At 35.0% G+C, this 12185-nt stretch overlaps 1 protein-coding gene across 1 annotated transcript; it reads right to left on the bottom strand.

Moving 5' to 3' along the window:
- Window positions 1-3905: 3905 nt before the first annotated feature.
- LOC134650562 (uncharacterized) lies at window positions 3906-10952 on the bottom strand. The gene is made up of 4 exons (XM_063505516.1): window positions 10718-10952; window positions 10553-10639; window positions 5127-5223; window positions 3906-5055 (listed from the first exon to the last, which is right to left on the bottom strand). Exons 1-4 carry the CDS (start codon window positions 10748-10750, stop codon window positions 4049-4051), a joined length of 1224 nt encoding a protein of 407 aa, XP_063361586.1. The 5' UTR covers window positions 10751-10952; the 3' UTR covers window positions 3906-4048.
- Window positions 10953-12185: the final 1233 nt, after the last annotated feature.

Here is a 12185-nt window from a genome sequence, read left to right as displayed (position 1 = left end):
TGTTATGGAATAATCTGGTCTATTAGTCGCTGTTAGGATAATGGTATCGTGTTTGTAAGGCGGGTGGACAAATCGGGGCACAAATCTCCAATTTCGATGGCGCGTGGCCACCGTTGTGTTCCACTTGTGATCGTTTTTTAACGCCTTTCACCTTATACATAGTTCGGAGTCTACAATTAGGTACTGTGAAATTACATTTAAATGTCATGACTCATGGCAATTATTTATTAATATTTTATTTAAGTGAGCGATATCAATCTATTCTTGACGAAGAAACATGACATAACTAGGCTGTTTTAATGCGTTAGTTTAATTTCATATCTATATTTCGATTGAACTTACTGAATTTTATTTTTTTATTTCGGATTATGTTCTCATTTCAATTTGATTAAATGTAGTGGGAGAAGTAAATGACTGATATCGTAGCAGGTGCCCCTCAGCCACCCGAGTTTCAACCCATGCCGCCGTGACCTGGGTGGCCGAGAGACTTAAGCACCTGCTACGATAGTAGAGGGACGCTGGTTCGATTCCAGCCCTGGGCACTAGAGGCCTTTGCCACTTTCTTATTATAATGACATTTATTTCGGTTTGTTTTATCTTTCATAAAGAAATTGCACTTAAAATGAAAATTATATGTAGCTTTTTGTGACAATTTTGGCTTTTACAATCACAGTGGAAAGTCTAATCATAAAAGTTTATTAAAAATGAATATGTTTCTAAAATATCTAGATTGTAAAAGTAACAATCTAAATAAAAGTAAAAGTGAAAATAAAATCTATACTTACTTAAAATTATTGCTATATACTTACGTCATAAAAAATACATCGTCCAGAAGGTACGCATGTGGCATTGTTCCCATAAGGCTGGCCGAGTTCCCTCTCTGTAATGCCAGCGATATACGCTGGGCTACGCGTTCAGCCAATATAACCTGTCGTGTCAGAGGCACATCGGCTGAACTCCATTTATTCACATTTACCTAATTACCAAAAAATCAGTGATACCAAAGGCTGCATGCCCTTTTTGAGGACTATTGGCCTTGCGTTTATTTCTTTTTCATTACGACAGCACGTTCACCGATTTATATCTGTCGCTACGAGCCCTACTGACAAATACATATTAATACCTAACTTAACTGGAGCAAAAACTGAAACTAGAGTGGAATACACCGCATTGCGACAATGCCGGCCGTGTCACGGCCGCGCCCACCGGTGAATGTCCAGCGTGCGTGCACGCGGCGTATACATAACCGCGAATAACCGCATTAACGTCAACCCGATCACTTTCTTATTTTTACTTAATTCCCAATTAATCTTGCGCAACTGGGGTTGCTGGCTTACGTTCCCGTGATAGTACCTACTAGTTAAGTTTTACAAAATAAATCATACTTAATCGTCCGCGTGTTTATTGGCTTTAAACTTATGAATGCGTGTTTAATCAAAAATAAAGTCATTTAAAATGTGGTAAATTAACTTAAAAGCGGGTATTTTGCAGTTGTATTATAGATTTGCCAACAGTGAGACTGCTACCCATAAGGGTAAAATACCCGTATAAAAAATCGTGCCAAAATATAAATTTTGACAAACAGACCCTGGCAACGTAACAATATAACAATTGACAGAAGGACTTTTATCGATATATCTGGCGCAGACACGTTGTCGTGGCCTGATCTTAGAATTGATAATTTCCTGATGCGGCAATCATTTCATGAAATGATCGGAAGGCCACATCATGAAAAAGTCAAATCCAACCTAACCATATCATGAAGTGATCAAATTCTAAAATGGCATTTCATGCGATAATCAAATTATATGATCTGGCTATAAATTTCATCAGTTGTATTTTTTCAGTCAGGAAGCAATAATCATGATTTCGTTCGGTAAAAGCTACGCGTGTATCATCCTTTCCAGCGTAATTACAGTTTGGCCTGTCTATGGGTTGCAGAAATACTTAATTTATTTATTGAGATAACACTAGGTAGGTAGCTCCATGATTTCTAAAGGCGATCCATAAAAGTTAAAGAAACAATAAGTTTATAAATATTTGGCCATCACTCACGTTTACGATTGTATAAATAACAATTATACAAATTATTGCTTATTGACGTTTACGTAACGTCTTCAGAGCTCGCAAATAATCATCAATCACAAATGGAATCAGTCCAGCCAACATACTTACACAGGAGTTTATGACGCTTTGTCGGCTACCTACTGTTTCCTAGGGTGATGCAATGCTACACTTTTCTCGTCAGTCATTCATAAGAAAGGAAAAGTTCTATACCAATACCTTTTGCTCATTTATTATATTGGTTCTAAAGGATAAATGATGAAAATAGGGTAATGAGGGGAACTAAGCAAATAATTAGTGGGAGTGGGACAGAGCATAAAAATGACAGCTTCCGAAAATGTTGCATAACCTTTATCTATATAACCGCTACGCCTGCCTATTCTGGGCTGTTAGTAAATATGACCTGTTTGCCAATAATAATATGAAAATATGAATTAAATGTTATTTATTTTAAATTATTAAATCAGGCATCATTTGATTTAAAATAAAAATACCTTCTATTTTGGATAATTATCTGCCACACTCTCTGTAGTAGATCTTTTTTTGATAAAGACGCAATGTACCTACCTATTTTTTTTAAGTTTAATTTTGTGTTTTGATTTTATTTTGCATCCGCCAGAAGTAGGTTGATTTGGTTCATAAAACAAAACAAGTAGACACTAGATATACACCGGATCTACTGCCTAACCGGAAGTCAGATTGGTGCTAATTCCATTTCACAAACTACTTTGACCGATCCATTGATTAGCGTTGGTTCATACATAAATAGTTATCATATCGTAAGATACATTAAGGATTTCCTTCACATTGGCGTGTGAAATCTACTGTAATAGTTTAGATGTATGTAAGTAGGTAGCCTAATCGCTCACAGGTAAATACGTATACGTATATAATTTAAGAAACGAATACTAAAGTAAGGTAGCTAGAGCTGATTAGCTAGTTAACCTGACTATATTATAATTGTAAGTACCTAATCAAATTTTAAGTAGTTAAAATCATTAAAGTAGGCGGCTAAAATTTAATACTTAATCTATCTCCCTGCTTTAGTGACCTAGTTACATTTCATTTGTCTGCATTAAAACAAAAAAGACCCTTTAAAGTAGGTAAACAAATTATAAATAACCCAACGTCCTTGTGACGTAACGTTCCCACTCGTGCGCCGGCGCTGGCACTTTCGCTATCATTGAAGATTGCTTGCGCAAGAGCATAACTGATACAGTTCGCCGAAAACCATTAGTAACACATTCACATAATTGTTTAGAAACGCCCCGAGAACCGTGAATGCCTATATTTTGACAATGATGACTATTTTTTATTTTTTGTGTGTGATAATTCAACTGCACAAAAATTTCGTCTTCGTTCAAGACGTAGAAGTTGAAACTAAGATTGCAATGAAAAAACAAAATAGTTTGCTAAGTACTTTTGACAACTTAGTTTTTCGCTGTAAGAAGGAAGGTAAGGATGTAGAAGTGTAATTAAAGAAAAACATCGAATAGTTTTCGTTTTATTATGCTATTTACATCGACATTATTGTTCATTACTTCTTACTCATGAGTTATAAAATAGCATCGTATGTTTCGTATCGTGCCTTCTTCACACAAACAATATAATATATAGACTTTCGGAGTTATATGCCATTTAAACAAACATCACAATAAATAAGGTATGTTTAAATACTTAGGTTTAATACTTTGGTATGTTGTATTTGGTCCAAATGCAATTATAAAATTAAACAGAAATTGCAAACCACAACTTTAATTCACCTTTTCGTTTTTTTTTTTAATTTTTACGGTCATTATAAAATTAATCAATTAACTGCCTATACACAAAATCGCATAATTTCTAATCTAAAGTCACAGCTAGCAAACAGAGAACTAAAAAAATCCTTCGTCACTTTAATTGCATTTCAGTCTGTATGATATCTGTTATCTTAGAATTTATCTCAAGTACTTTTACTACCTAGTTTGTAATTACTAATATAAAATTAAATATCAAGAATATCTAGTAAGTTAATGACCGGCTTTCTCTTTTTAATTATTTTACGGACGATTTTTTTCTCGCCCTTGTTCGGCTGGCGGTGTCGGTCGTCATCATCATCATCGTCGTTAGAGTATTGCGGACGCTCGTAATCATCCTCTTCGTGTCTGTAGTCATCAGGGATCCTCGGGGGGTTCTTAAACTTCTTTTTCGGTACAAGTATGTAATCGTTTATGTCATCGCTAGGATAGCCATACTCTGGGATTTTCGGTGGCCTATTTTTCTTCTTCGGTCGCGGAGGAATATCATCCGGATAATACTTTTCAGGTATCGATAATTCAGGTATAGGATAGTGCTCATTTTCATAACTTGGACGACCCTTGTATTTATTTGCTAACAACCTCAAGTCTGCTTCTGACAACGTAGGGAACTTGTATCCATTAAATCCAAATGGGCTGGTAAGTTTCTCTGCTTCAAAGTTGGATGGAGAATTCTGCGAGTCGTCATCGTACGATGTTGGTTGGAAAAGTTTATTAACTGGATACCTTTTGCTTATATCAAACTCTACTAAATTACCATACAAATTACTAGTTTCTTTATTATGTTTATTTTTGCAATTTGGATCATAATTAATGCCTTGGTGACTATGTGGCTCGTTTCCCGCTTCATCAAGTGGATGTTTTATTGTAATGCTATGAGTGAAGTCACTTGCTTCTAAATCTTTTGGATACTTTGGCCGTTTCTTTAGGGAATAATCTTTAAACAATGATTCGAATGGGTGTTTTGCTCTTTTCCTATCAGTTGGTAGGTAAGAATCTCTTTCATCTTCTGAATCTTCAGAAAAGTCGTAAAACTTCCCAAAATCTCTTTGAGATTTTTCTTCAAACAAACTACGACCCTTTTTCTCAACCGACTCCCCATCATTTTTTACTACGGCTGTGAATCCGGTATCAGGACCGGCTGAGTACTCGACGGATCTCACAGAACCATCCGGTTCAACAACACTGTAATGACCTGTAAAGAAAAGGCTCATGACTATTGCAATTATGCGATTAATAAAAAAAACGTACCGTTTTGTGTATCACCTTTAACAGTGTCACCTTCTTTGGACTCCCATACCGATTTGACGTCACCCGTGCTCGTATCGGAGACTCCGTAGCTGAAGGAATAACTAGGATTTCCCTGAAAGCAAAGTTTTACCAAACCGTTAATTAAATTATTAAATACAAAGAAAGAAGCAAAGAATGTGTGAATTGATAGCTCGCGTGAGCAAGAGCCGTCTTTTACTCATTATGACAATTCATCGCATGCTTGGCGATTACGGTTTAGTATGCTGAATAATAAATGATCGGTTTAATGATTTCCATAAGAGCGGAATGTGAGCGGTATAATGAAGGTAATTGATTGTGGGCGGGAATCATTGCGTAGCTATCAACCATACGTCAAATCAGTATGTTATGTATAATTATTTGACTTTAAGTACTTAATTAAAACTTAAAAATAACAAGTTATAGTTATTCAAATTTAATTTAAACATCAAAATATTACGATTCAGACATCAAGAAATAAAATCAAAAACACACACTAAAGCTAATTGATAAGTGTAAAGTCATCCATATGAAATTTCTAATTAAGTGTTCGTATAAATTAATAAGAATGCGCATTAATTCACAGCTTTGAGGTTTCTTTTTTGATAAACTTTTTGCTGTGTTTTCACCGATTAATTATGTGCTAAATTTTAACTCTAGGTTACAGAAAATCTTGATTATCAAGATATTTGAATATAAATTCTCTTCATTGATTTATGAATTTTACAGCTTCGTTGATTAAGTAATTAACCAATTTTAAACGCGTTTTTTTTATTACATACTTTAAAATTAACTGATTTGCAAGACCGGATCACTTCGGTCTTAAGTATTCCGAAAACAAAGTTTTGTACGGAACACTAAAAATCAGGTATACACTGTTAATATTCAAATCATTTCAATTAGTCTAGTGTGCAAATGAGTACACTAACTAGTGAGAACTAAACATACCGACTATTACAATCTCTGTTTGTAAACAGACGTTAAATGTCACTTGATCATCTTCGCCAAGTTCAAGATGAGCCGGCGGCACGTGCGCCGTGTTACTCAATGTCAATGACGGATCGCTTTCGTTTATTTTACTTTCGTTTTCTTCTGTCTGCACTGTTTTGTAATCTTTACATAATAAGCTTAACACGATGTATAGCTTATCGAAAATAAATGATTGAAGGTTTAATTTGACAGATATGTTATACGTGATTTCTTTTGTTTGTTATTGAATGAGAACTTCCGAGTTGGAGATGTTTAAAAAGAGAGCGGATTACGCATGTGTTACAGAATCATCTTTTTTTACGAACACATTAAACTCATTAAGTGTTCCGCGATATTTTGAACGTCCGTTTCTAACTCCATTTGAATTTTGACACAGTGACCAAAACATAGTTCACTTTACAATTTAAGGGTCAAATACCTTTAAAGAAATCAAAAGTGACCGAAACTGGTTGCCGGAGTACTTTTACTGCGGCTGAACGAGTCGAGTGGGAGAAAAGTGGGTGAGCTACATCGGAGGCAATATCGATCGGTGTCGTTGCGACAACCAATGGCCATTTTCCATAACTATTTGTGCATAAGTGTGCTGCAGTAATTATGAAATAAGTAAAGATTACAAACTCCTAATCGATTAAAAATAATATCGGTGTAGTATCATACCTATATGTATATACACTGTTAATTAAATCAAAACCTCTTCTTTTCTGTATTCTTTGTATTGTTTTCTGTAATGAAGTGTCCAATAGAGTATTTGTATTTTACTGTAGACTTTACCATAAAATTTATCAGAGGTAGCTAATTCACGTCTAAATTAATGGAAGAACATAACGAGTATCTATTTTACAAACTTTTGACACTGACATATCTAATCCATATCCTATCTAGTCGTACTATTTGACGTACCTATGTTAAAGTTCGAACCGGGCCGACAGTTAGTTTATCTCGTCTCTTGTCATTCCGTTTCCACTAATTACCGTGGACGCATTTAGGCGGCTATCACACTGCTCAGCACTTTAGAGCGGCATCTGGTGCTGCGGTTTTAACTTTGAACTGTAGAATCTTGATTTGTATGTAAAATCCGCATGATATAACAAACTGACTCCGCCTCTCTGTGCGAAGGTGAGAATCGCATGACGGTTCGCGCTTTCAAAAGAAGTTCGCGCTTTCGGTGCGGGCCGCAGAGCATGCGACCCCGAGATCCATACCGTACGGATTTTTGTATGTACATAAATGCGGTTCGTCGTGCACCGCAGCTCCGGACGGAGAATACGGAGCAGTGGTGCGTCGTCGTAGCACGCGAATTCATCGCTCCGCACGCATCAATAAAATGCGGCGGCAGTGTGATAACCGCCTTATTTTGTTACAAACCCGTTGGAAATATCCATAAAATGGCTGAAAGTAATTTCCAAGTCAATATAAAGTTACTATAAAAATGTTATCTCAGTCAAAAGTTGGACTAAACATGCATAATGAATTGAATTTTCACTAAACATGAAGTTCTCTTAAAAGACGATGAGTTTTGACTCAAAAGAGGCACAAAGATCACTTCATATGTTGAACTGTGTCCATAACTATCTTTTAACTTACCACTAGGTAAGTAAATATTATATCTACCCATATTTCTTACTAATTAAAATATACGTAATATTTGGGGTCGTGGGGACCTATTAGCGCACGTAGCCTTTATGAGGAGCTGCCAAAGCGCCGTATAGAGGCTTCTGGTGACCAAGGGCTGGCCAATATTTTGCCCAGCGGATCAGCATTGCTATCCAGCGGGGCAATGCGGCCAGCCTTCTGGGCACCTTACCGAGAGACTACGACTTAGGCAGGCGTGCCTCACTCCGCGATTTCATCGCTTTGCTACAGCTAGCTAAAAGTACATCCGTTCGGCCTCAATTTTGGGGAAAGCCATAAGCCGCGCGTGGCGCTGTCGCCACCTAGCGGCCATATCTGTGCTCATCGTAACAGACGCGTTTTGTTAGAGAGTGAGTCTTCTGTACTTAATACTATTATTTATTCTGTGACTTAGGCCAATTTTTTTATTTATAAGTTTTTAACTTAAGTATTATTTATGTTTTACAGAAATAAATTAATTTAAAATTTAAATGTTTTACAAAACAATATTAACTATTAACTCATCGTCTTTTAAGATAACTTAATGTTTAGTGTTTTGTCTCAAAATCAGACATTTCAAAAAACCTCCTATGAGAAGCACTGACGGTGGCATTAACACGAGTATTACACGAATGCGGCGCTTATGGGTTTCGTCACAACAGACTGCAGTTATACCGGTATGTTAATGCTCTTGTATTTGAACTCTTAATACTTTGTGAGGCTATTAAAATTTTAAAAGATGACGCATACAATAATCACATCACAAATTATTTATTTTATAACTATGTACGTATTTATATGTCAGACCTTGGAAAGTAGTTTATTTCGAAATGAAAATTGTAAAATATTTTTTACATTTTATATTTTCGCCATAATTATATTCATAATGAATTTTGGATTAGGAAAATACATTGCTGGATATAATGCGAATGTGCATTCGGATGTGTAACTTTTGTATGGATTCTTTTTACTTCTTATAACTTATCAAATATTACGTTATGTCTCTAAATAAAATGTGTTTAAAAATATACGGCCCTTTTATACGGTACCTACTTTTATCTCTTTCAAACAAGTTAAAATATAGCTTAAGTGATACTAATACTTTATTTTAGTTATTTGTATAGGATTCTTATAAGTCATTAATACATTTTAGAAAAATTTTATCTGCTAGATATGCAAAGACTCTTACGAGATTATGTGCGCGGTCACTAAACTCTCGTTGTTATTGTTAGAATGCTATTAATGTATTAAATTATTCGTAGGTTTATTTACTTGGTTCGCCAATATATATTTCCCAGCAAATAGCTGTTAACCCCTCAAAACGCAAATTAAATATGAAAAAAGCACAAAGAAGTAATTTTTTGTTAATTTTTCCGACGACGTGCTGCTGGCAGACTTAAAACTCAATATCAGGTTAACATTAATTATAGAATAAAATATCAGGTTCAACTCGTAATTCATACTTACTTGAAAATTTACTAATGTGTGAAATGTTCATAACTTCAAAACCTTTGAACAAGCCAAAATCGAAATCTCACGTAGATAATTTAAATACATACAAATCGAAAATATATTTGATTAGTCAAGTTTTCAGATTAAAAAAAATACACACTCTTCTGTGCATCACCTCTTTCTTGAACTGATATTTAAAAACAATAGAGAGAGTATAATCTCATTTAACCTTTTTTGAGAGAAGGTACCTACTAAATTAATTTTGGAGCGTGGAGGCATACGATTTAAAGTTGCTTTTACTTTCATAGTGCTACTTCCTTCGCATAAATATGTTTACGAAAAAATATCTTAATTATCATTATACCCGGTGTACCCCTTACATTTCATTAAAGTGTCAAAAGGCCTCTACGTGTTTGCTTCGGCTCCGCGCACGCCTCCCAAAGGAAATATGCGCAATAACGCCCGACAATTAAACACGAAGACGCAACTAAGTAAGCGATATTATAAGTTCATAAAAACCAAATCGACAAAATCCAATGAAAGCAATGAAAAAGCTAGGCTTCCTGAATCAATTAGACTAATCGATGATAATTCGTAATTTACATATTTGCCGGAACGGAAACTGTAAAAAGTTAAAACCGATTTGATTAAGTAGACAGAAAGGAAGAGAGAGACGGTGCAAAACACTGGGTATGCTCTTCCTGCGACTGTTTGTCATGTCAGTGTCTCTAGATTGTTATAAAAGTGTATTTCGGTGCAAAATTACAAATAAGGACAATACCACGCCTTGTCGCGGGAGCTTGCCTCTTATGACATGGGTATAAAAAAACACTGCTACATATACATACATATAAGTAGCTAAATAAGGCATATATGGACCTAATTCTAAGTACTGCGATATTCTATACATATTATTTTGCAGGCGTTGTGGCCAGTGTCAAATTGTCACACTTGTTATCATTTGCGGCATATGGTCATTTCAACATTCTTGTATCGTTGGTTATAAATTAAGCAGTAACTTATCAGTTTCGCCACGAAATGAATTAAATAAAATATAGGACATTAAAAAACATGCGAAAATTTTAGGTAAGTAAGTACAAGTACTTACTTACCTAAACAAGTATAAGTACATATAATATAAATAAAATTACCTTTTCATAAAAAGTGCGTATTTTAGAATCGGGTATATTAAGTAACATAAAGATTTAGAACTTTAAAACCCATCAAAATAGTGTTAAACACTATCCAAAAAGTTGCATCTTATTTATTTAAATGTTCTTACCTGCTAATAAGTACTTAATAGTCTTTGCAAGATAAAAGTAAGTAAGTATAATTAAGCAACAATAAAGTGTGGCATTATAATTACTCACTTGATTAGTATCGTGTTCGTTCACTTCCTCTTCCACGACAACAGTCTCTTCTTGGCGTGTTAATACTAATAGGTGCGCCAAGAGGGCCTAAAAAGATTAAAATTTAATTTTTATATAATATTATTGGTATAATAACACTTAGCCTAATTAATACTAGGTACCCACCAGCAATGCAAGCACTCTCGCCATTGTTGACATTCGGTATCCAGGTAACTTGTCACCACCACAAAAACAAAATCACCAATTTTTTTTACTTTTTTTGTTTAAATTTACATTTTATGACGTAATTTTGTTAACGTGTCCAAATCCAAGGTTGCGAACGCGAAGACACCCCACATTGACCATCCTTACCTATATATAAACGCATCCATTCGCACCTCCCAAGCGTGCACATACACTCACACACGTAAAACTGCAGTCACCGCTGATGCACTGACAATCAATTGTATAGTACCTAATCTATTTAATATCTGCAACATAAATTCATTTCAGGTAGAAAAACAAGACGGTAAAATTGTAGTAAAATAAAAATATATTCGTCGCACGTTTACATGTCTAAAATTTTACCAATACCTTAATAAATATTTTATGTAAATATTTTTATAAGTTTTAGGCTACTAACTACTCTTTGGAAGCAAATATTGTCTGGTTTATATTACATACTAAGCGAATTAATTTTCGTTTGTTACGGTAATTCTCGTAACAGAATTAAACGAATAGCTCTATCAATTACTATTCAAATGATGTACGTGATTCAGAAAAATGTTTACGCACAGTAACTGCTAATGAAACTCGGCATGCAAATCAATGAAAGTGAAGCCGATTCGAAGATGTGACAGTGCGTGTGATGTGTTTTAAGTTGACAGTCCATTTCCAACTGCAGCTGCACTACTGTTCATTTTACTATAGAAATTGACAGTTACAGCGACGCGTTCAGTACTAGTAGTGCAGCTGCGGTCAGAAATGGAATGTTACCCTTAGACAAACAAGCCGCCATCATTTAACTAGAATCCGCTTAAGCCGTAAAAACTTGCACATTCATCTGTCGAATACTAACTATCCTAATGAATATTTAACAATCAATGAAAATTGATACTCACATTCATCCTCATAATCTTTTATTTTCATGAATAAAAGTAAATTATTATGTGCGTGTTAGGATAATACAGTTTTCAAGTTTCTAGATAATACATAAATGATACTAACCTTAACAAAACCAAGTTTCACTGGCTTGCCAGGGGTGAATTGAAAAAGACACATGCTTGACATGTTATTTTCCGCGGTCTTCCTCTCCTCTCCCTTATATATTAATTAATTCGCTTTCTTTGTGTTTTATTTTCAGTCCAAATATGGACACCATTGGCTTAGTGATAACCCCCAGAATTTAAGAGTTCTTAGATAGCTTTTTAGTCGTCGAAAGAACTGAAAAATCGTCAATATTTTTCATGTCTAGATCTAAGAAGCCTCAGGAGCCAACAAGTAAGTCCAATGAACATCTAAATCCAAGTTTTGGGCGTTTTAGCCCGCCTTGTCATTTCTTCTTGAGTTCAAGTTTGGCTGTAGACATTGGTTAGGAAAATACGATTTTGTTATCCGCTAGATTTGTCAGACAGATATTTCTAACCATCTAACA

The sequence above is a fragment of the Cydia amplana genome, chromosome 8 (genome assembly GCF_948474715.1).
Source record: "Cydia amplana chromosome 8, ilCydAmpl1.1, whole genome shotgun sequence".
Lineage (NCBI taxonomy): Eukaryota > Metazoa > Arthropoda > Insecta > Lepidoptera > Tortricidae > Cydia > Cydia amplana.
This window is presented reverse-complemented; position numbering and strand designations above follow the sequence as displayed.